The 25341-nt window shown below is 38.9% G+C and overlaps 2 protein-coding genes across 4 annotated transcripts; both read right to left on the bottom strand.

The window, feature by feature from the left end:
* Nucleotides 1–531: 531 nt before the first annotated feature.
* On the bottom strand, nucleotides 532–1554 carry LOC126391598 (uncharacterized). Its single transcript, XM_050046464.1, has 2 exons — nucleotides 1426–1554; nucleotides 532–1165 (listed from the first exon to the last, which is right to left on the bottom strand). Exon 2 carries the CDS (start codon nucleotides 1151–1153, stop codon nucleotides 563–565), a length of 591 nt encoding a protein of 196 aa, XP_049902421.1. The 5' UTR covers nucleotides 1154–1165; nucleotides 1426–1554; the 3' UTR covers nucleotides 532–562.
* Nucleotides 1555–3632: 2078 nt separating this feature from the next.
* Nucleotides 3633–23070, bottom strand: ca14 (carbonic anhydrase XIV). 3 transcript variants are annotated; one of them, XM_050046728.1, is made up of 12 exons: nucleotides 22938–23070; nucleotides 22587–22610; nucleotides 17631–17810; nucleotides 17219–17364; nucleotides 14106–14201; nucleotides 13958–14024; nucleotides 13637–13794; nucleotides 10641–10767; nucleotides 9565–9588; nucleotides 9363–9447; nucleotides 7043–7096; nucleotides 3633–4536 (listed from the first exon to the last, which is right to left on the bottom strand). In XM_050046728.1, the coding sequence occupies exons 1-12, from the start codon at nucleotides 23005–23007 to the stop codon at nucleotides 4431–4433; spliced, it is 1137 nt and encodes a 378-aa protein (XP_049902685.1). In that variant the 5' UTR covers nucleotides 23008–23070; the 3' UTR covers nucleotides 3633–4430. The 3 variants fall into 3 exon arrangements, with proteins under 3 accessions (XP_049902685.1, XP_049902686.1, XP_049902687.1); XM_050046729.1 differs by lacking the exon at nucleotides 7043–7096; XM_050046730.1 differs by lacking the exons at nucleotides 3633–4536; nucleotides 7043–7096 and adding an exon at nucleotides 8901–9194.
* Between the last annotated feature and the right edge of the window lie 2271 nt (nucleotides 23071–25341).

Genomic DNA, 25341 nt, shown 5'->3' with positions numbered 1-25341 from the left:
TATAATCAACATAATATGTTGATTATAATGTGTAGCTTAAGAGTTTTCTCTTGTCTATTGCAGATCTTGTCTGCACACACCATGTTTCATGGTGAGGGCTAAGTTGTCCAGTGATCTGTATCAACTTCAATGCAGTGAAAAGAAATCAGGGTGGAAATGACTGTATATAAATTCCAAATCTTATGTTCATTAAATCATACCATAACTTAAATGCATTTAAATCCCTTTTGTGCTGCAGTTTCATTCATGTCCTTTTAATGTAAAATACACACAACACAGTAAATTACTTCATTTCTGTGCCACCTGTGCACTACCACTGTAACTTTTAATAAAATGAAAAGCCATCAGAGCACCAACCCTCTCATGATCTCTCAGAGATATAAACAGATACACAGGCATGAGCATATATAGTGGTACAAAAATACATTTTTTTAAAATTCAAATTCTTCCAAAAATTGTGGTTGACATGTTGGTGATTTAAGATTAATATGAAATACTGTTTAAAAAGCGAACACTTCTCAGATGTGTTTGTGAGAATTATCGTCCCATCCAGTTCCTCAAATTAATTCTGATAGCCATAAATAAAAACAAGAAGAATTGATAAAACCCCGAGCCACGTCATGGCTTTGAAGCTGGGAGCATTGGCATGAATTTCCGGGTCCTGACAGCCTCTGGCGTTGTTATTTGGCTTTACATTTTCAGGGTTTCCCTCAAAATGGACTGGCAGACACTGATTGCTGAGTTCCTCACAGGCCAGGATCAGGTGTTTGGTTTCTTCTTGGACGCTCTTGATCCCACATGTTCCCTGATAACTCCTCACCGTTACAAAAGTGAAAGGCCGCTCGCTGATGCACAGGTTGTCCTTGTACACCTTTCCCCCCTTGTTAGTGCAGACGGCCTTCACCCTGTCCAGTTCGCTTGCGTGGAGGAAGGACTGGGTGGGTCTGTCACAGCCGCCGTTATTCTTGATGTAGTTGTGCCATTCATTCTGGTCCAGAGAATTAGGAATACCAGAGCGAATGTGGCGTTTGACAAAGGTGTTGAAGCCGTTATTCCATTTAGAGAGCTGGCAGGGAGCGTCGTTTCTGGCAAACGTTTGATGACCAAACAGGAGACAGACAGCCAGAGTGAGGAAAACCCTGAGAGCAGCCATTACCCAGCAGTCCTAGAGTGAAACAGACACCATGAAGTCATAGCAGAAGACACTTCACACTTCACACTTCACTGAGTAGTCTTTTACATCTTACCGCTTCTGTTTCACCAACTAAATGATGTGACACGTAATAAAGCAAACAGTGTGTGCTGAAGAGCAGTCTGAAAAAGCCACAGCTGCCCATCTGTCTGTCTCTGTCTGTATGTCTGTTTTTAAACATGAAAGTAGGAGAGGATGTGGAAAACAGCTGCTTGATTAGAAAACTTCCCTACCTTTTTTGGCAGCAGTGGAGGCCTCTGTGAGCTTCAAATGACCTAGAGGCTCCAGATGTAAGATCTTTCTTCTGTACTTCAGTTACGGTTCCACATTTCACTTCCTGTTTGAGAGGGAGTGGCCTAAATTGTGTGGGTGTGTGTGAGTGTGCATTACTTGAGTCTGTCCACACGGCTGTGCTTTAGAGCATGGAGGGACATGATCCAGTTACAGCCAGAAATACCTGCTCAAGGCCCAGTGAGCTATTTTTGGACGTACGGCACTGCTGTTTGTGTTTGTTTTACGTGTAGTAACTTTTACTATGTATTTGAACTAGTTTGGATCATTAGGGCTTCAAAAATGATGATGGACGTGTCTTCACAACGACATCTACATGTAAGATGGGTAGTCATGGAATAAGAAACGTAGGAAAGCCTCATAATCTGATAGGAAGCAGTTGAATTATCATCATCTATGCTTTACCTTTCCACTGCACTTAATAAATATACAATAATTAAGAGTTCTACTGTACAAATAAATAGAATTATGTATAGTATATTTTTTGCTAAACATGCCTAAATAGAGACATCAGGGTGGGGGAGCCCTTCTGTGTGGAGTTTGCATGTTCTCCCTATGTCAGCGTGGGTTTTCTCTGGGTACTCCGGCTTCCTCCCACAGTCCAAAGACATGCAGGTTAATGGGTGACTCTAAATTGTATATCAAATATCGAATTTCCTCCTTCTTTCTGTCTCCCTGCAGCAGGTGTGAAAATGTCCACCACTTTGTTTCTATTGGCCAGTGAGAGGACGGACTGCAATAGTTTGCCGCAGCCTGTTCACTGTTTGAGGTAAGCCTGCCAGTTGGCACTGCATCAAAACAGGCTTTAATCCACAAACTCATCCTTCTCGTTTCTTTCTGCACCCACATGATTAAAATTCTGGCATAAAGTAAGAAAAAAATGTTGAAGTCTCACATCTAAGTGTAATCACAAATTATTGTTGTTTAAGACCTTTCTGCCAGGGAGTCCTGGTCAAGACAGGCAGCAAAATAAAAGTTAAATATACAGCTACAAACACAGACAGTTATAACAAAATAAACATAGCAATATACTGTGCTTCTTTCAAAAATCCTTTGTACATCTTCTAAGATAAGCTATTTTTCCAAATTGAAGTTAATACAATTGAACAAAATCATCAGTTACAATGAATAAAATGAGCTACTGCAGTGTTCGTGAGTTCGCTTGATAAGTAGGTAGGCTATGCTAACAAGTAAGCTTGCCAACAGGCTAGAATATTAGCGAGTTACCTTGCTCAGTAGGTAGACTATGCTAACAAGTAAGCTTGTCAATAGGCTAGAATATTAGCGAGTTAGCTTACTAAATAAGTAATTTAGCCTTGCCAATAGGCTAGTTCATTTTTAACTTACAAAGATACAAGGATAATATCATTTTTCAGTTGCAAATACCTGCGATTAACAAATTTTCCCTCCTTTTTTATAGCCAATGAAAACATTTTTTCTGTTTTGTCTGGCAAGATTGCAAATTGATTGGACAATTTGTGTATGTTGATCCAGGACCATCAACGCCGCGTTGATTCTGGATCTCTTTTTGTCAACGTCAGCATTGCAGTGATGGTCCTGGATCACCATTAGCAATTCTCTTCAGGATCAACATGGCAATGATGGTCCAAGATCAACATATACAAATTATCCATTGTCAAAATGACGATGACGGTATTGGATCAACATAGGCAAATTATCCAGGATCATCATGGCAGTGATGGTCCTGGATCAGCACCAGCACTGCAATCTTACAAAAACATTCTTTTGAATGGGCTATGACAAAGGAGGGAAGATATGTCCATTGCAGGTCTTTGCAACTGCAGAATTATATAATAATTACACTTAATGTTAGTGAACAGTATTCTAGCCTATTGGCAAACCTACGTGTTAGCATTGCCAACCTAGTTAGCAAGCTAACTCAATAATATTCTAGTCAATTGGCAAGTTTACTCGATCCAGGAGCATGTCCTACTTGGCAAAATCACATCGTGCCACAAAATATGCAGTTAGTTGGAAGTCTTATAATCAAATTAATCTGCTGCAAACAGAAATGAGACAAGAGGCAATAACAATAACATCAGTAAAGAACTGTTGGAAAATGCAGCCAGAACAACACAAACAAACGCACACATCCACACACAAAATAAAGAAATCAAGGCAAGTGAGGTTGCCATTCAAGTATTTTAATCAGGTGCCCATGTTGACGAGTTATGTACAGAGAAAAAAAATCAAATATGATTTATGGCACCAAAATCACTTTTTCCAATAGAATGAACACATGTACATAAATATAACTCATCCATTTACAGTATAATGCACTAAATCGGGTTCAGAAACATAATGTTTGGACAGCAGCAGTTTATACTCAACACTTTAAATCCCTTAAGACCTTCATCATAGATTTTTATTCATTTGATAGGAACTTCTGTGTGTCAGTGCTCAAGTCCAGGGACAAAAGAAAATAATAATATTACATTGGGTATAAATCAACAGGTAAATAATGTTTCTATTACATGTCATACAGTGCAGTGTGCTTCAAGGCAGGAAGAAGAAATAACGGCCAAACGTGGAACAAAAAAATCAACAAAGTATATTTTACAGAGTATTTACATGAACCAATCATGCATCCCAGGCATTTGCAAGAGCAAACATACGACTCAGAGCCAGCAGACTGACGTATTTACACCAAGTGCTTCATGTGCAAACTGAAAAGAAAAAAAAAAAAAAGAACCCCATCTGATACCAAGACTGCAAACATCACTGAATTTAGGTAGGGAAACAATCCTGGAAACAGTGAATTGATCAGGGTAGCAGGTGATTTGTCCTGTGTCCAGTTTACGATATAAAATGTTTATTTCCTGTTTGTCCCCCAAGGAGACATGGATCAGTGGTGACATCATTGGCGAGATGAAACAGTGTTTAGCAAGCGTGTGGGCTGAAGCCCTGAAGTGGACCGCGCCGTCAGCTAGGGCTCAGTCTGAAGAGAAGGTGAAGGCTCTTCTTTCTTTTCTGCTTCAGAGGTCGAGTTCAGAGCCATGTCTTGTTTTTTCCCTTTCTCTGGCTCCTTCATCCTGAAACATTCAAGGAAAGAGTCAGTCCCACTGAGTCAAACACAAGCTGCAGTTTGGGATGGTGTCCAGCAGAGGTCCTCGTTTGTTAAAGAATAGATGGAAGGTTGTGCAAAAGTTTGGGGCTCTAGTGTCTATAAATAACTACTGGAGCTTTAAAGCTACAGTTCGTGATTATTATATGAATAAGTTTTTGTTATATTTGCTGAAACTGTCACTTTATCCGCACAGCAGCATGAGACAGATAACCTAAGGAAAAAAAATCATCTTTCTCTGCCCCCTCATAGTGCTTCTGATGAATCTACTGCATGTGAAGGAAACAACCAACCAGAGCCGAGGAGTCTCAAATGCAGCTAATGTCATTCGCTTCTTGTGAACTGCAGTCAACCTGTCAAAGTAGACAGTGCTGATTAAATATGAATCAAGATTCCAATACTGCATATCCTATTTCTCGCCTCAAATCTTGTCAGAAGCATATTTTAGTGTACTGTTTAGCTGTATTATTATTGGTAAGTTACTCTTAAAATGTAATATATTACATATTACTAGTTACCTTCATTTAAAATAATTAGTTACATTATACAATACTATTCTCTGTATTGACTTACTTCATACGGTACTTTTGCATTACTTTCACCAAAATGACCTCAGAAGAATGACTAGGCATTTTAAATGGAAGGGTCATATTGTTTCACAGCTGGTAATCACAGCACAGAGGCTCCAGTTTATTACAGTTTATTTCGAATGCAGTGCTGCGCAGGTCTGACCCAGTCATGCATTCACATACAGTGGTTACTACTTTGTATTAAAATCACCTGCTTGTATTAATAATAGCGGAAACATATACTGTAGATCAATTAAATAGCCCAGACTGTTTAAATAAATGGATATCCTTCGACACAGGGAGGGTCAGGCAGAGGATCAAAGTCTGATATTTATGAGATATCGATAAATATTTGTGGGTCTATGATATAAAACACATTAAACAAATACTGAGGTAGGCATAACAAATGGATTACTATGATGAGCGCAAATTAATACACCGGAGCTGGAAGACACACCTGCCGGTTACTGGTGTGACGATCAGCTACAGCAGCCCCGGAGAGAGTTATTTATTGGAACAGGACTGAGTGCTGGCGTTGCTCTGCAGTTGTAGGAGATGTGAATGGAAACATCCAACATACACTAACATCATCATCATTGAGTTGAGGAAAAAACAAACTGGAGGCCAGCTCCTCATCCCTGCTACTTTCAGGCAGCCTTAGGACGCAAAAGCAGAATGGGATACGGTGTAGCTATATGAATGGAAAGACACTGGACACAATAATGCACACGATCACCGGCACCCTTCTGTAAGGTAGTGTATGATGAATGACATGTCAACACACAACAACCTTCAGGGGATGTTTTTTCTGATGGCGCACTGGTGGAAGTGGAGCGGTGTGGATAAAAGAAAAATGAAAACAATAAATAGTTAAGGCCTATTTTGAGTGGTGACAAGTTACATGACATTGCAAATGTAATAATATTACCCGAAACCCTGCTGGTAATGAGTTATATTACTTCGTTACTGCTAAAAAGTATATTACTGTAGCGCATTACCCTCAACACTGCTCGGCACTTAGGCTATCATGTTGGAAGCAATCAAGCCAAAACGAAGCACCACCAACTTGCTGGAGAAAACATTCTTATTTTACAGCTAAACAGTACACTGGAATATGTTTCTGAAAACATTTGAGGGGAGAAATAGGCAATGCAGTAACAGAATCTTGATTCCTGTTTAATCAGCGCTGCCTAATTTGACAGTTTAACCACAGATCGCGAAAAGTGATTGACATGACTGACAGCTGTGTTGGAGACTCCTTGGCTCTGATTGGTTGATTGGTTGAATTCTTGAAAATACCATTGGAAGCACTACGAGGAGGCAGAGGAACATTTTTTTGTTTTCACAGATTATCTGTCTCATGTATTACTGTGTGAATATAGTGACAAAAAAAAAAATTTTTCTAAGTTACCAGGTACAGCTTTAAATGTTGTTTTCTTATAGTCTGCCATGAGATGACTGTTATGTTAAGAGGAATGAAATGTGTTAACATGGATGCTCAATGGATGTGCCAATTTCACACCTCCGTTGTAATTTGAATATCCACTGGAGGCATTTAAAAAGTTAGAGACTTTTCAAATACAGTTTTAGTTGTTTTGCCAGAACGTAGGTGCACTGAATAATCAGCTGACAAAACTCTTGCACCTAAAACTTCAGAATTAATGACTTTGTAAAGCCACACAAAAAACTGTGAGGATTGTGAGGCTTCCTTGAAACTTTTCAATGTATAAATACATATCACTATTTTCCTTTACAATCTGTGACATTTAGCATTAATACTCTAAAATGGGGTGTTAAAGAAGAGGGTGAGTCACTATGAATGGGTGGTTAAGGAATATGGATGTGGTCAGGAATCTCTTGTAAGTTAAGGTTTTGAGGTCAAAGGTTATAATTTTGAACGTTGACCTTGACATAGAAGCAGGCCGGTTACTGTGTAGAACGTCCCAGCTAGAGGTAGAGCTGTTGCAGATCAAAAGACAGAATCACATGACCATAAAAGAGAGAAAATCTTGATTTCACATTTCAGAGAGGCCACGTGCAAAAATGTCAAAACTCCCTCCCCCTCCCTCTCCTCCTCCTCTCTTATTAGATTAGAGGGACTGGAGGTGGTATTTTTAAGTAGTTGCACATGGCTGATTGACATTATGAAAGCCAGGGGTTCCCAAAGAGGGCTGTAGGGAGGGTCCTTGATGAGGATATTGGGAGAACCCAGAAAAAAATATAAGAATCATATTTCATTGTATTCTTATTCAAAGATTGAATCACTGATCAGAGGTCTCACTCTTCCCGATCTTCAGTTTAAAAATTAGATGAGTACTATTCAACAACATAATCCAACAATGAAATTTGTATTTTCGTTCCTGATGGGAAATATATACATTTTTCTGAACCTGGACCCTGTTTCCCTGTGTTTTTGAGGAGACAACAATTTTGAAATTGGTCCAGTACAGAGAAAGACTGCTGCAGTCACAGTGGAGAAACAGGCTGCATTTGCCACTTTTATTGTAGCTTGTTTCACTGCTGCGGCTGCTGGACCAACTTCGAAAACTGCTGTCTCCATCGGTCACTTAGGAAAAAATAGGGTCCAGGCTGAAAAATACTTTAGTTTCCCTTCAAGGCTCAAGACTCTGTGATGTATTGTAACTTTGGGAACCCCTGATTAAAGCAGAATGAAAAGGATGAAAAGGTTAAATCACTGACTGGTGGGAGCCACCACATACTTTCATTAATCAGTGGTAATTACCGGTATGTGAGAAAAATAATAAGAGTATTGGGAAACAGCTGTGTTATTGCATCAGAGGTCAGAGAATCAGATTATCCTTAGCGCTGACCTTAGGGTCGCTTTAACTTGTATGGTGAAACCTGACAAAGAGGATTATACGTTTACTGACATTTACATTAGAGTCTAACCAACTCTGTTTCAATACATATACCAGTAACATTATTTGACCGTTTGTTTGTTTTTAAGTTGATGGTGTTTTGTATCATGGCTCATCATGTGATCCAAAGTTTTATATCAGTTTATTATCAATTATATCAGTGAGGGTAGATTTTATATTAGAACAATTTTGCTTGATAAGGATGGCTCACATTCAGTTATCGAAGAACTGTGACCAAGACATGGATTGAATAGGATTTCTTTGCCTTGTCGTTGGTCTCTGATGGACACTCTACAAAGTGCAAACACTGTTTCTGTATTGCAACAGACATATCTTTGGCATTTCTTTTGACTTCTTGTCTGAAATATATGCCAGTACAAACATGCTTAATAATACTTTTAATCACTTTGAAGGTCCTGTCTTACAATCAAACATGCTGCCCAAGATCCTGAAGCAAAACTTTGTTATCCGTTCTAAAGTTACAGCTAAAAACTAAAGGTAACTGTGCATTTGCTTTTGAAGCCCCCAGATTTAAGATCAAGCGTGCTGAATCAGAGCCCTATTATGAATTATTCCTCAAAACACACTTGTGTAAAGCTGGTTTTAATTTTTTTATTTATTTGCTTTTTTGTCTGTTGTCTTCTTATGCTACCTGATACTTCTCTTTACATTTTTCTAACTTTGTTTTTGAAGAGTGCCACATAAATTAAGTTTTTATTTTATTTCATTTTTAAATTTTAATTTAATTCAATTAATTTAATAAATTAATTCTATTTAATTCTATTCTATTTTATTTTATTTTAATATAGTCATTACATCTGTAATTAGCCAAAATTAGCCAGTAACATTTGCTGTGCCATTGTGTTGGTCAGACTCTAATCCTATCAGGTTTTTCAACATAAAATGTCCCTGCAGTATGCACAAATTATTTTAATTACTTTTTAAATTAACTGGTATTTCTGTCAATATGAATTAAAAATCCTGTTTAATATTCCCAATTTTATTCAGTATCCCTTTGTTTATCATAGTACTAATCCAAGATCTGCGCTTAGGATATCTGTCCAGCACAAGGAGAAGACGTCACACTGTCAGTGCAAGCTGTGCATCCTTGTCAGTACTGAGATCAGGTAAACCACCTGTTTACCACGACTGATTCATGGTGGAGGAGTGTAAAAAATCTGCCGAGAGACAGGAGATGGAGAATGAGAGGAGACAGGATATTTCCACAATGACAGCTCCCACGGTTTCAGCAGAGTACCCAGTTAAATTGGAACAGCAGCAGGCTGGTGGCCAGTGTCTGCTGTAAGAAACTGAAAATAACCGGGCAACACAGCGAAGCTCCTTACCGTATCGTCTTCACGATGAAGCGAATGATTACTGCCAGACCTACACAGCCACACATCACTCCTATTACTATAGCTGTGACTTCACCTAAAAAAAGAAAGAGGTGTTGAATTATTTAAAGTATTGATGTGATCATCAAAAGCATCGGCCAGACAGTTACTTTGTTTTTGCTGAAACGTGCAGAAAAATGACATGCAGTCTTACCCGAAGAGAGCTCCTTCCCTGATTCTACAACGAATACAAGATTGGACAAATCATTAGAAAGATCACAGCAGATTTTTATCTCTCTGTCACACAGTTCATGCACATTTGTTTGTTGGTTTATCTCAGCAGAATCTGCTGTTCAGCTGTTTGAAAATGTTATGTCTAGTCAGTCTTGCTGCCTTTGACAACAGTGCTGATATCACAGGCCTTCCAGTTCAGTCACTCACTACAATGGGTACTTTACACAAATTCTTTCTCCTTTGTCTTTGTCTACCACTCTGTCTCCCTCTTTCACTTCTCTGTGTCTCTTTTTCCTCTCCCTCTTTTCTCAGTTAGACTCTCGTGATAACAATGCAGTCACTGTTTGGTTTTCGCAAATCCTTTTCTCTAATCAGCTCGCAAACAAACACTGCTGCCCCTCGCTTTTCCACCTCTTCCCCCTTTATTTCAGTCTCTCTCTCTATTCCAGCCGTCCAAAGGCTCTTTCACTCAGACGAAGTCACCGCTAATCCTTAATATTCCCACATTTCTCTCCACATTCCACTTTTCGTTCTCTGCATGGATTGTGCTAATTGCTAGCTTTGGTGCACACGGCCACCCACTGGCTTGTTATTGTGGTTGGCATTATGAGCCGTTTGTTGGCGTTACAATCATCCAACACAAAGGTGCTGTTAGGGTAAAACAACACATTCACAACAGATTAGCTGTGACCTTTTGCAACTTCAGATTTGTGCAGTTTAAAAGGATAAACTCTAAGAATATGCTAATCATTTATTACACTTATCAGGTAATTGGCACTGTCGATGTGTCCTCAAGCCCCCTCACTCTGACATCTCTCCATTTTATGCATGCATAGGTCCTGTTTGTGCATGTGTGTGTATTTTGGGTCTGTGTGTATATGACAACAGAGTAAAAAAAAAAAAAGAATTTCCCCTTGAGGATCAATAAAGTATATCTTCTTCTTCTTAATATTTGGAAAAAATAAATGTCCTGTTCTGATTCCTGTCACTTCTCTTTCATGTCAGCAGTCAACAAAATGATGACTTATCTCTTTCCACATGCTCTGTCTGTCTCACCTGCACTGAAGGAGGCGAAGACGACCCTGTGGTTGAGCGGCTGTGTCGCCCGGTAGTTGTCCTGCAGCAGCATCCTGTCTGGATCTTCAGCTTTACTGGAGTACAGTATCGTCTCCATCTTCAGCAGCTGGAGCGGAGAGGTGAAGAGGAGAGAGATGGAAAAAAACAGGTACTGTTCTACGATGCTAAACTTACAGTAAAAGAAAATATGTGACTCATGTGGCAGTGAAAACTCAACAGTCAAAAATTATCAGTGTTTCAAATGTAGTAGAAGTCCTTGAGGAACTGAGCAAATGCTGAGTCATGTTAACAAGTGTTTGTTCAGTAAGTTAATTGGTCAACTATAGTTTCTCAATCAAACACATTTCCTGAAACTAAAGCTCAGTTTCTCACAACTGTAAACACAAAACTGCAGTTACTCATTATGTCAATACTCCAAACGAAGGGATACTTCGCACATCTATTTTCAAACAGGTGTGTAGGAGAGGAGGAGAGAAGAATAAAACTTGTAGAAAAGACTCCCGCACGCTGTCTAACTTGCAAAAATAATGATTATAATGCTACACAGCTATCTTGCAAAATGAAACACTGCACTCAAAACCATTTTCTGTCTTCTCAAAACCGATTCTTCCCAACAAAACGATGCACACAGCTATCATACAAGTATCTTTTCATCACCATCTTTTAAAACACTACCATCAAAACACAGAATTACATTGCACAACATGATACCGCCTTTGTATCAGCATACAGCCCAGCTTCTCAGAGTCGCACTGTTACTATAAAGTTGATACTGCATGTCACTGTCATACAGTAAAATGTTCAGCTGACTGGGCTGACACAAAAGATTTTTTTAGGCCTTCCGCTCGGTTCCCCATGCTGCTCTGTTTTACCCAACACAATAGAGGTCACCTGAGGCCCCTTTTTTGCTCTGACATGTGATTCGAGTGTTTTGCCAACTGGGTTTGAAAGGATGAGATGTGAGTGAGACCAGTTGGTAATTAGGGTGTGTCATTTTGAAGACCGTGTGAACAAAGAGTGCTAAATGATGCAATTTGAGCTTGGAGTTTTACAAAAATGTGATTTAGAATTTCCATTTGAGTGAAAACAGTGGGATTGTGCTCAAAGTTTAGCAGTCTGGAGTCTTGTTGGTGACATGAGCTGCAAGTTTTTATAACCGTGTGCATAGTTTAAATTTTTAGTGTGTACCATGAAGAAAAACTGTAACTGCATTCCAGTTTGTTTGTTTTTTCATTTTTAGTTGATTATTAATTAATGTCATTGTAAGAGGTGGATTCTACTCCCTTTAACAGTGTATTGAGGTCATGATTACATTACTTTTCACCACTGTACAATAATATCAATAATTTTAAATTGCTTTTTAACAGACATACAGATCATTTCATATACTAATAGGTACTTCAAACGTTTATGTTACTTCTACTTTTTACTTATTTCATACAATCCAAAAAAAGTCATTTATGTCAAAAATTATGGATGGAAAGTAGCCAAGTACATTGACTTGAGTACTGTACTTAAGTAAAATTTGAGGTCCCCATACTTTACTTGAATTATCACATTTTCTGCTACATTATACTTCTACTTCAGTACATTTCAGAGGTAAATATTGTTCTTTACACTACACTACATTTATCTGGTGAATTTAGTTACTTTACAGATTCAGATAATCATTGCAAAATACTATTGAAATAAAATATGATATATTGCCATAGATAAGGCTACCCAGAAGTACATTAAGTGATTAAAATTAGCTCCACCTTTACCATTTGCAAAATTAAAGTGATATATAAATCCATCTATCAGTAATATAATTCAGATATATTATATACATTATTGTGTAATGGGCCATTCTTCATTAGTACTTTTACTTTTGTTACTTTAAGTATATTTTTATGTTAATACTTCAGTAGTTTTACTCAATTAAAATTCTGAATACAGGACTTTAACTTGTAACAAAGTATTTCTACACTGTGGTATTACTACTTTTACATAAAGGTTCTGAATTAAACGTTTTTTATTGTGGGTGAACAGCCCTGAGTCTACCCCATGTAATGGCAGCAACAGAATGTTTGCTGAAGCAGTGGGGACTTGGGATGGTCGAGAGGGTGCTGCAAAATGCTTATAAAGGAAACACAACATATGTGTTCCCTGTGTTGTGGTGGGTGCCAGTCGCTTGTTCACGTTAGTGGACTCCATTTCTTAGCTAACGTTAGCTACTGTTGCACAGTGTTAATGCTGAAACGTAGCTGAAGAGAGGCAAGGCACTAGGGAACATGTGTAACATCACATCTTTGGCATTACCCTGGAAAATTCGTCCCAATTCCCTCACTTAGAACTCAGTCAACTGGCTGCTAAAGGCAACTGAGGAAGTTGGGGAAGGTCTCAGTTTTTAAGTTACGTTACAACCTGTTCACCACTTGGCAATAAAAAAAGATTAATACTGGTAAAAAGTTATTTACAGTACCTTCATGTAAAGGATCTAAATACTTATTTCACCAATGTGCAAGTTAATGTACTGTATTTCACTCTGTGCTGCTGATAGGTCATGACTAATTAGAGAATATCTATTTTTTCTGATAAGAATTCAGAATTATTTAATCTAGATATTGGTAAAATGCTCTTTGGAACTCAAAAATATATTTTATGAGGCCAATAATCAGCAATTGTAGGTTGAAACTGACAAATAATTTACAGATTGAACTTCTGCGTGGATTTTTAAATTACTGGGTTAAGCATTACTGCTTTGATTTAGATTTGTTGGTTGTGTAAGGAGTGTTGGCTTATTTATTTATTTTTTTTAAATGCTCATCTTTTATTTAGGCATTAGACAATATTTCAATGCACGTCGGATCAGTTTCTTACAGAAGATCAATCTTCGATCAAAAATGCGATCATTATCTGCATCAGAGGTGAACACAGAGTTGAGGCTTCTAGGATCTGTACACTTATGTCGAGTGTCGGTGTCTAAGCTTTACCTGTGCCTTTGAGATTTGGACCCTCTCATTGAACAGCGTCCAGATCACACTCTGGTAGCAGGGCGGCGTTGTTAGGGAGCCGTTGTAGCGATAGTAGCGTCCTAGATCCTTAGGGAGGAGCGACTGGACGTCAAAGGCCGGGATGGACACCTTCTGATCTGCCAGTGGGTGACATGAGCAGGAAAAGAGTATGTGAGGTCCTATGTAAATACATATTGATTTGTAATTTAAAAAAAAAGAAAAGGAGATGGAAACTAAAAATGCAGATGAAGTGTGTGCGAAACAAGAAGATGTGCTGTTCTACATTTCAGACAGACCTACCAGCATGTCTGATGCGGCTCAGGTAGTTGAGGATGTTGTTAAATGCCGGGTTTGTCTCCTCACCTGTCTGGGAAACCAAAACTCAGGCTTAAATGTTTATGAAACTGCTCAAAGTACTTATGACTGTTTATTGGCATTATTTTATTACCACAATGAGAATTCCTAAAACAGCCAAGCCGTCCCTCTGCGTCATTGCTGTGGACATGTTGGGGTAGAGCTCAGAGTTGTAGTGCACCACATGTAGCTGGAGAGAGGAAGAGAACTGTTAGTTTGTCAGTTCGCCCCGGTTCATCCTTGTGACAGCTCAGGGTTAACAGAAGAGGGGAAGAGACGGGGAGAGGGAGAGGTGCGTGCAAACTTAGCTTCCTTTCTGAGAGTATGACCGAAGAAAAATAAAGAGCAACGAGGAGACTGATGTGAACGAGAAAGAGCTTAATTGTTTCATTATGTAAGAAGACCACTCATCCATGACAAGTCCCAATATTTGCCCTCTCTTTCATTTTGTTTGTGGTTTTTTTTTCTTTCTTCTGCATGATTTTTGTCTCTTCTCCAATCGCTCACCCCTGAAGAAAGTGTTGGCAAACCTAGACAGTGACAGGTGGAGAGGAACTAAGGTGCTGAAACGGCTTCCTTTCCTCCTCACTCCACTCTTTCTCCTTCCTCTCCCCTCCCTCCAAAGCTCAGTCAGCTGCTCACAAATTTTATGTCTTCCTATTTCTTTGATCATTAGCAGTTTATCCCAAAAGTTGCTCGTCTGTTGCTCGTCTTTCTGTGCAGCCCTCTCTCAGCCTACTTTAGAGGACATGAGTTCAGTGTGTTGTTTCTATCTCAATCCCTCACTAAGGGAGTTTGAAATATTTCTCAAAGCAGCATGATAAAGTGGGTCAGGTTTGGACAAAGTAATGGGACAAGCAAATCTGTAAGTGGTATCACCATAGTATAGCTGAATCAAGAAAAGGAACCTTAGTATTACTGGGTACAAATAGCAATGCCTTAGTTTTATTTGCATTTAAAAGCAGTTTCAAGTCAATTAAAACCATGCTGCAATGACTTTAAGTCAGACTGTGAAGTGGCTCCGCAGTCTCAAAAGAAGAAGCAAAGGAATACAGGACTGCATCATCAGCGTACAGATGGTACACTGAGTACATCATCTAGACAATAGAAAGACAATAGAAAGAGTAGAAGCAAGTTTCCCTTTTCCAGAACAACAGCATCAGGAACAACATTACCAGATTTGACAAACTGCATGCAGTCAGTCAAATAACTGTGAAGCCAACTGGCAATTTTAAGACTAATACCAGTCTTTACAAGGATGTTGACCGCAGCGTGATGATGTACTCTATCAAATGCCTTGAATAGATCTATAGACAAAGCAAGAGCGCAGTGTAGCAAGAACGAAAAGGACCTCTTCTGTAACTCCAAGGGTTCTACCCTGTCTGCGGAGTGCCCATTTGTTCCCACTAACCACACTAATCTTAAAAAAGGGGTTATTGGGGCCCTAACTAAGTATTATTTTCAGTTTTTTTCTATCAAATAATCTGTGATTCAAAAATTTATATTTATATTATCTTCGAAAAAATGGCATGCACAGTTATTGAATTTGATTGTTTTATCAGTCAAAAATTTAAGATACTCAGTTTACTGTTATACATGACCAAAAAAAACAGTACACCAATACATCTGAGAAGCTAAAATCAGGAAATGTTTGTCATTTTTGCTGGAAAAATGATGACAACAACAGGTCATTTTCTGTCTACTAATCAATTAATCTACTAATTATTGTTGGTTTTAGTTATTTCCTAAAACTGCAACTTTTAGTAAATGCTTCTGTAACAGGAGTTAACTGTGCATTTGTTTGCAGATCAATACATATTTGGTGTGCCAAGGAGTATGCGTTTAATCAAACATATGTTGTTCTATATCTCAACAAAACGTTAAAGGGGCTCTGTGTGAAATTCAGAGCATATGTGTATGAGTTGTCTGGACACGTTTCTCAACATGGAAACAGCTGAGTCGGTGGCTAGCAGCTAATGGTGCTAAGCGCCAAACAACAGAACCAGTGCTGATGGGGGTAACAGTGTAAACTGGGGAGGGTGGACGAAACGCTTTAGCGACGGCAATGTCCCGATTTCAGCAGTAGCCATCACATGACCGCAGTGCAAAGCGGCGGCAATGAGCTAGCCAGTGGGATACTAGCATGCACACGCAGCCAGACCTTACCACAACGCAGAAAAGCTCGGATAACAATACACACAGGGAGTGGATTTCATTCTCTACTCCACTTTATCCTTACATAGCACATAGTGGTTTGCTGCCAAATTAATGCTCTGAATGTCAAATACAGAACCTTTAAGAGATGTATCTATCAGGATGTATTTGCCACTGAGATTACTCTTCAAGAGAGTTCACGTGAAGCCACTGAAGCTTTCAGAAAGACAGTTCCTCCAGCTTATGTGTGTCTGTGTGTCCTATGGAAATGTATTCATATATTGTTCCAGTCTGCAGCTTAGTCCATTTTAAATCTGCTGTTAAATCTTTGTAGCATCATAAGGGCTCAGTTAAATCACGCTTAATCTACAAAATTTATAAAGTTAATTGTGTTAACACATAATTAAAATTGTGGTTCATCTTAGTTCTTTTATCGGCACCCATAGGCATAGATTTCAGGGGGGTGCAGGGGATACGTCCCAATCAATATATAGAATGATGTGCATTTGTCTCCCCACAACAAAAACATGAAAGTAGCAGAAGACTTCTATTTTCACAAAATTAAAGACATTTGCACCATCCTTTAATGCAGAAAAGGCACAAATTAGTGCATAAATTTTCATCATAATGCAGCAAATTAAGTGTTTGATGCTATATATTTCATGGGGAAGGACCCCCAAACCCGCATTTCAGATAGTGTGTGTTCCCCCCCTAATGATTTTACAAAACCTGCACCTGTGCCTGCCCAAATGTCACTCAAGCTTGGTACAATTTGCACATTTTCCTTCTTCTCTCTATCAAAAAGAACAGAAAGATTTCTGTGGATGCAGGTTACTCTAGGGATTTTTGACATTGTATATTCTGATTCAGAGTCAAAGCTTTTTGAACAGAACTTTTATTTTGCCTTGGACTTTGTAATAAAGCTATTTGAGTTCATTCCATTTAAATGACATCAGAATTGTGATCATCAGAAGAGGAAGAGGACCTTGACCGCCCCTTTACTCTAGTCATACCAGGATTTTACTGTTTGAAGTGAGCTGTGTTTTAGCGTACCTCTGCATCTGCACTCAGTCCGTTGATGGTGTGTTCACTGCCCTCATGACTTGGGCCACCGCTGCCCCAGTGGAGGTGCATTTGAACAGCTGTAAAGAGCCAGGGCAGCCCCCCCAGTCCCATCCAGTCTGGTAGCTCAATGACGGCTGATGGAGAAAAAGGCAAAACGAGCTGACTCATTAAATTCAACAGAGAGAGGAAGGATAACTGAACAAGAAATACTAGGTAGGTGCATTTTCTTTCTTCAAAATGTAAATCTTAAAATGTTAACAAATCTCCTGAATTTATAAATGAGGAGTGAAAGGTTTGCTGCCAGGTTACGATTGAGGATGGTGCAGTATAAACAGATCAACCGTAAGGCTGCTCGGATACCTGGGACGGGTTTATGTCGGGAGCTAGCTGCCATAGTTACCTGTGTGTCCGTTGTTGTACAGCGTGAAGGGCTTGTTGCCGTGCTGGCTGTAGCCCAGCGGGGTCAGAGGAATCAAATTGGGGTCATATTTAGTCTGGGTGGTTACCACATCAACGGGGGACTGAGAGGTACCACCACAGTCAGGGAAATACGTTGACCACTCGGACTGACCCACCAAGCCTTTGATACAGGAGAAAAGAGGGAAAACAATGATGTCACTAAATCACACAGTCCGCTGGCTCCCAGTTATCCAGTGAAAAGCCTCCATTGATCAGTCTCTAATTAAACAAGACAATTATTCCTCTTCTCTGAAGGTCCAAAGCTTCATGGTGGTGAGTTTAATGGAAAAGTAGTGGTCACAATGGTGTTCACACCAGGGCAACATATCTGTGATGACACAAGGCCTCCTTATTTGTGTTTTGGGCCATTCAGGGTTATAGGGCATCAACAATACTCTCTTTGCTGTTGAGTGTGTGAACTGGGGTTGCACAATATGTTGTTTGTTTTGGGAGGGGGGTTTGTAGTCATCGCGACATCAACTTACATGATAAACACATCAAAAAAGACTGCGATATTTGTGAGGTTTGTTGTATTTGGCAATATACTGAAAGCAGCAGAAATCTGAGTACACTTTACCCACAAAATGACCCTTTGCCTCCACAAAACCAGTTAATATATTCATTTATTGATTGATAGGGGCCGCGTTTAACAGCAGCAAAACTATATCAAAATATCAGTTTACAGACACTCACACAGCTCGTGCAGTAAAATCCACATCTCATTTATCCAGTCATATGCTCAGTACTTCCCAAACGCATACATTTTGGCTTTACTGATCATATATTTTCTGTTTATACTGCACAAGTTGTGTGAGAGTTTGTAAACGGATGTTTTGATGTCGTTTTGATGCTGGTCATCATAGTTTCCAATCAACCAGTAAATCAATATGTTCGCCTTTTTACATGCAGGCATGTTTTCTCCACGAATATAGCATGACTAATTGATGTATAAATGATTGTTTTGTGGTATAGTATTCCTTTAATATCTGTTTATCTATCACAAGTAATATCATTATTTGCAATATACAACGTTGTAGTATATCACATAATTTCCCCAAATCATGCAGGCCTAGTTTGAATCCCTATTTCTGAACGTGCATCAAAAAAAAAGTTGAATTATTGAAACCACATTTGATGATTTTTCTATCCAGCATTTAAATGTGTGTGTCCCCAGATAGTGAAGGCATCACCCGCCCTACTCTGCCTTAATCTGCCTCCGATTAGTGTACCCTGACATTTTTACCTTAACCAAACTCACTCTTGCCTAAACCTAACCAACCCAATCAACGAAGGCAATGTGTATTAGACAATCAGAGAAATAGTCTCAGGGTCATGCCTTCTGTATCCTAGGAAACACATATTCATCAACACTGACATCAATTAAGAAAACACATGGAGGGATATTACCGTCTCAATCATGTCCAACTACAACTGAAATTCTTTTTTGTACACAATGAATACTGCTCTGGCTTCGACAAAAATTAAAATCAAATTCAACTGAAGGTGAAATGTACTGCACCTCCCACAAAACAAAGACACACAGCTACCAACAAAAGCAGGTGATCTAATCGGCACTTCGTTAAATAATTTATGTCAGCTGATAACAATCACAACATAATCAAAATGTCATCTGAGCTTTATATTAATTCAGTGTTGGTTTTCCAGTATGTCTGACACCTTCAGCATCATTGCATTTAAATTGCAGAAATATATGCGTGTCATAGGGTGTAGATATGAAAGGTGTCATGAATAATAGTAAACTAAAATGCTGTTTAGCTACATGAACACCTGCAGAATTTGCACGGGTGAAAATAACAGACGTTTCTTTTTTAGATTTGAGATTTGATCTTGTAATATGTAATATGAATTGTTCTTTCAAAGCCTGACACTGAGATGAGATAATTTTTTTTCCTATACGAGGTAAATAAATATGTTGTAAAAATATCCCTTTCTTCATACCAGTGGAATTATTTATTTCAACATATAAACACTAGTCTTGTTTAGATTAAATTCCTACAGATGTTGCAAATAAATGAAATTATTATATCCCATAGACACATTTTAAATACTTGCAAAAAATTATATTTTTATGGTAGTGTACATAGGAAAAAACACAAAATAGCTGAATTTTTGGGCAGTGTGTTTGTATTCATAACAGAAGACGATTAACCTCCCATCGCAGTTTTACATGTTTATCAAACATCTTAAAAATCAGCTGAAAATCACAGGAAAATATGTAAAATGACCATTTTGATTCCTGAACGACGTCTTCAAATATGAACATATTTACAAATTAGATAAAAAATAGAATGATAATAATGTAAATTTTTTTTAGAAACATACTTTAAGAGAGTACACAACATAAACTGACAAAATGTACTGTATACTTTTGTACATTTTTTGTACATAAACCAATATACAAATTTAATACTTACAGTAAGGTTACTCAAACTATCCACTGCTAATGTCTAAAATCAGCTAAACTACTTATGTGTATTCTGTATACTTACTGTGTGGTGCCAGAATGTGTATTTAGCCTGTGTTGTTTCTAATTTATTTAGGCTGCACACGTTCTTTTGGTCATCACTTCCAGTAATTGCAATTGGCTCTGGGGTGCGATTTCATATTATTTTACCAGTTCACTCACTGGTTTGACGGCATTCAGACAAACAGTGGGAGTAATGTTCACATCACATCATCACGTTTTGTTAATAAGTCTTGCTTTAGAAATTCCACTTGTCAGTCTTTTTGCTGAAGAACACCATAAAATGCATCTAGATGGATTTATTGAATACCTCACAGTTAAAGGCCTGCTCTGCCTCTTTTCAGCTTTCTTTATTGATAGTAGTCGCCACATTCTGTCTACCTAACGGTAAAACATATTCCATATTTAATGTGTCATATTCTTCACTTCTTCATTGTTGCACAATTGTAGTGTGGAAAATTCAGAAGAATTTAATCATTAAATGGTCAGAGTGATACTGAGAGAGTAGCTGAGGGAGAGGAGAATGGTTCAGGGTTAGGTTCACCAGAGAAAAAAAGAAACTGGTCTCCCCAATTGCATGATAAAAGAAAGTTAGAGAAAAGAGTGTGAAAGAAAAAGAGAGTGACATGTGAGTCAAAGAATCTGAATTTCAATTACAAGGAGAGGAATGCTTTAGAAAACAGACGACACAATAAAATGTGCCAGTAGTAAAAAAAATAGTCATATTTTTGTTATTGTTTTTTTTTGTTAATAACAAGCGTGTATGTTTATGTAGAAACGCTGTAGAAAAAGTAGGAATGAATGAACCCCACAATGCGTGTCAGCACTGTACTACATTTGTAAGCCATGAATCATGGTTAGGTTATAACACAATAACCCTTCTCTCTGTCTTGCACACACACAATGTGAGGAGGGGACTTTACATTAGTGATGTAAACACACATCTCCTCTCACAGCGCCCGCAACCCCCTCCTCGCACCTCTAATCTGCTCTCTGGCCCCCCTACCCCTCTCCGCTCTGCACAGCAAAGCCCCGCACCATGACCCAACTTCAAAAGTGAGTCCCGCAGCCTCGCCACTGGTCGCCATGGAGGTCTCCATGGTAACCAGAGGCCGAAAATTCTGACCCTCTGCGCCTGCTCTACCTCTCCTAGCATGCCATCTCTGTCCTGAATACAGCCGGGGACAAAGACACACACACACATGAATATTCACTCACTCGGAGCATGATGAGGAAACGATGGAATGTCAGACCGACTTTCCCTCGATTACTTTACGTAACTGTGCATCCCTCGCGGAAAGAAAGCATGTAATTCTGCTCTGTCATGTGACAAATTGTTGTCCATAACAAAACTGCCTTCACACTTCAGCTAGCAGCTCACATCATGCAATGCCACACACACACACACACACACACACACACGCCGTCAATCATCACTAATATGAATCTCAGTGGCTTTTCATTTTAAAATTCTTGACAACAAAAAAACATATTTGCTACCAATCTAAGATGACGCCACATGTCTCTGCATACCACACTTGCCTCCATATGTATTATAATAAATGGCCTATGTATAGATACCAGTTTGCTCCAGGCACGGCCTCCACAGTTTGCTGTGTGCTCTCTGTATGTACTGTACATTGGCGTTGCTCTCCTCAATACATGTGGAGAACGGTGGCCTGTTGTATGCCCCATTCATTCCCACAATGTCATTGTCCACGGCATAGGCGGCCAGTGTGCATCCACAACACAATAAACACATAGGTTATTGTGTGCTGCAACAATACAGGGCACGATTTGGTATGCTTTTGCTTCATCCCGTCCCATCTCCCTCTCTCGCCCTCGTCCCTCGTGCACCTGCCTCCCTCCGCCTTCCCCCTCACTCACTCACTCACTCACTCACTCTCTCTCTCTGCCTCTTTCTTGCTTTCTTCCTCTCCATCTCCCTCCACCCCTTCATCATCTCTGTGTGACTGCTGTGCTCATGCCAGCTTGTTGAGCTGTAACTAATACAGACAGAGAGAGAAGTAGAGGAAAAACAGAGGGAGACGGGTTGGGAGATATGGAGGGGTGAAAGCACAAATCCTGCCCAACTTACAGGAGCTTTTGTGATATTTAACAGGTTTTAAAGACGCATGTCAAGACTTAGTAGTTTCAGTCAGATAGCTGCACTTATTTTCAGGAAAACTTTGGTTATTAGCAGACTCGACATCCTGTCTTAGGGCAAAAAAATCATATTAAATGCCACATATTTAGCTCATAGTAAAGCTTGTAATAGTCTAGCCCCAGGTTATACATTATCTGACACAGGTACAGCATATCCAGATTGTCGTCCACCCTCTGTGTATGCAGCTGTGTCACTGTCTGCCACACTTTGAATTGCTTTTCCTCTACAAATAAACTTGAACTTACCAGTGTAGGTCCAGGTAACTTCCTCTGAAACAGAACAAAATGAGAAAAACTTCTAAAACTCTTGTTTTAGCCATTTTTTAAGCTCTGATGAGTTCTAAATTTCAGTTCTGCAAACACTGACCACATTTAAAGGCGTCACATCTGTGAGATTAAATATTATATTTCACTGAACTCTGTTTTTATCACTTCTAATCTACAGCCACTTCTGATATCCTCAAATACTCAAATACCTCAAATCCAGTTGTTATTTCTGTACAGCTTACCCTAAAACTCTCCAAACAATCTACAACAGTAATATCAAAGTGAAACAATCTCACATGATGCTGATTAATTTGTTGATTAAGACCTTACCAGCAGCAGGGGCAGTTGTCCACTGGAAACACAGAGACATAAGAAGGATAAAAAGACCCAAAGAGTCCATGTTAGCCCTCCTTGTCCATACACAGAAATGAATAAGAGCGAACAGAGAGATGAGGAGCAAGTGTGTGAGGGAGAGAAAGTGAGGGGGAGAGAGAAAGAGAGGGAGGAAGAGGAAAGGGGGGCAGACCGACTGGGTCCAACAATCCCACCTGCCATAGCTCTGTTGAACAGCCACAGTGTGGATGTTACATGCCGGCTCCACTCTGGCACACAAGTGACCAGAGCAGGTTTGAGTTAAGAGAGAGACGGAGAGAAAAGTATGGAAAGAAAAGAGAAAGAGTGGACAGAGATGAAGATGAATCAGGGAGACAAAGAGGGACCAGTGAGTGAGAACTAATTCAGTGTTAGTTGTTGGAGAAGGAGGGTGAGAGGGCAGAGAGGGAGGGACAGAACACAGTGCTGAGAAAAGGAGATTACCGCGTGGAAACAGTGGGGTATGAAACACGGCAGTAGGGGTCATATGATAAAAAAAAATGTACATGTCACAAAGGAGGAATGTGTGAATCTGAGACAACTTAACTCATCAAAAAAGGTGTATCTGGATTCTTGCTAAGTGAGAGGAAGCTGTTCCAGTTTGACAGTTGATTGTCTCTGACCTCATATGTCCTCCTTTATAAGCAAATTGTTGATTTTTTTGCTGTTGATTTTTTTGCTCTGGCAGTGATTTGTTAATGAAATCAAATTCCTTGGGGTGATAATAGATAACCACATCTGCTGGAAATCACATATTAAGCATGCACAAACCAAAGTATCAAAAGGTATTACAGTATTAAATACAGCAAAGCAGGTCCTGGATCACTGGTCACTCCACATTCTATACTGTTCACTAGTTCTTCCATATCTTAATTACTGTGCAGAGGTTTGGGGCAACAACTACATAAGCACTACATAAGCACAATTCATCCATTATTGTTTTGCAAAAGAAAGCAATTCGGATCATTCATTGGACATGATATAGGGATCATACAAAGTCATTATTCTTCCATATCTACGTCTTATATATATATATATATATATATATAAATTATCAATATTATATTATTGAATATTATATATATATAATATTTGTGTAATTATTTATATCTTGCTGTAGGACAAATATTATTGTTAATTGATTTAATATATTAGAATAGGTCTAGGAGAATTACTTATTGTACAGCTTTATAGTGATGGGAAGCTACATGATTGACTATTATTAATATTTGAAGAAGGGGTGGGAATAAATAAGCTTGTGCTTCCTCCCACACTTTATGGACATGGAAATCAAATCATTATATGTTGTTTTCAGTTTTCATGCTTCCTCTAGTAACCTGTTTTTTATGTCTGTCTACCACTGTTTGATTATTTTGTTTATATGCTACATACATGTTCGAAAAAAACTGATATGAACGAACTAACTAACAAGCGAACGAACAAACAAAGGTACGAATGAGATATTTCTTAATACAAAGTAAAATATGACACATAGCGTGAGCAGCTCCATTACAGAGGGATCTTCCTTTGTACAGTTGTCTGATGGACTCTAAACATGACACAACGTTATATGTAAAAACCAAATGGGAAAAAGAACTGGGTGAGGAAATCCCACAAAAGATGTGGTATGACATGTGGCAATTTCACCTGAACACGAGACAATCACAGGGGTGGAGAGAGTTTATTTGGAAGAACCAGATTCAGTATTTTATCACACCTAAAATTAAAAGTAAACAATTCAAAAAAGATTCAACAACCATGCTGGAGATTATGTATCCACATGGAACCAAACCACAACCTTTCTGGGACGATATACATTCTGTTCTTTGTGGGGTCTTGGGTTATGAAATCCCAGGAACATGTCTTGTGCTTTACTTGGGACATATGGAGGGAACGGTGCACAAAAGGGATCAATACTTGGTCAAGATCCTCCTTGTCGCTGTGAAGAAAGCAATTACAAAGAACTGGCTGGAGATGGATGCTCCAAATCCCAAACAATGGCTGACCATCATAGACAATATTCAGGTGATGGAGAATGTTACATACAGGATGCAGATGAATGAAGGACAATTTGAAAATGACTGGGAACGATATAGACAATAACGCTGTCTAGGTAGAAGTTGGACTTGTTTACTCCCGTAGGCTCTGTCCATTTGAAGTTTTTATTTTATGTATACAGTCATGCATTTTCTGCTGAAGATCCCTTAGATTTCCCGCCTACTTGAGGTGAGAAACATCTTTAAAAAGCAAAGAAGTAAAGGGAGGAAAGAAAACACAAACTCCCAAATAAGATAAACCACAACAAGTGCAATTTATTTGTTTTAATTTTTGACGGTTGGGCTTGTTTTCGCTTGTTTTCTAT

This window comes from Epinephelus moara, chromosome 6 (genome assembly GCF_006386435.1).
Source record: "Epinephelus moara isolate mb chromosome 6, YSFRI_EMoa_1.0, whole genome shotgun sequence".
Taxonomy (NCBI): Eukaryota; Metazoa; Chordata; class Actinopteri; order Perciformes; family Serranidae; genus Epinephelus; species Epinephelus moara.
This window is presented reverse-complemented; position numbering and strand designations above follow the sequence as displayed.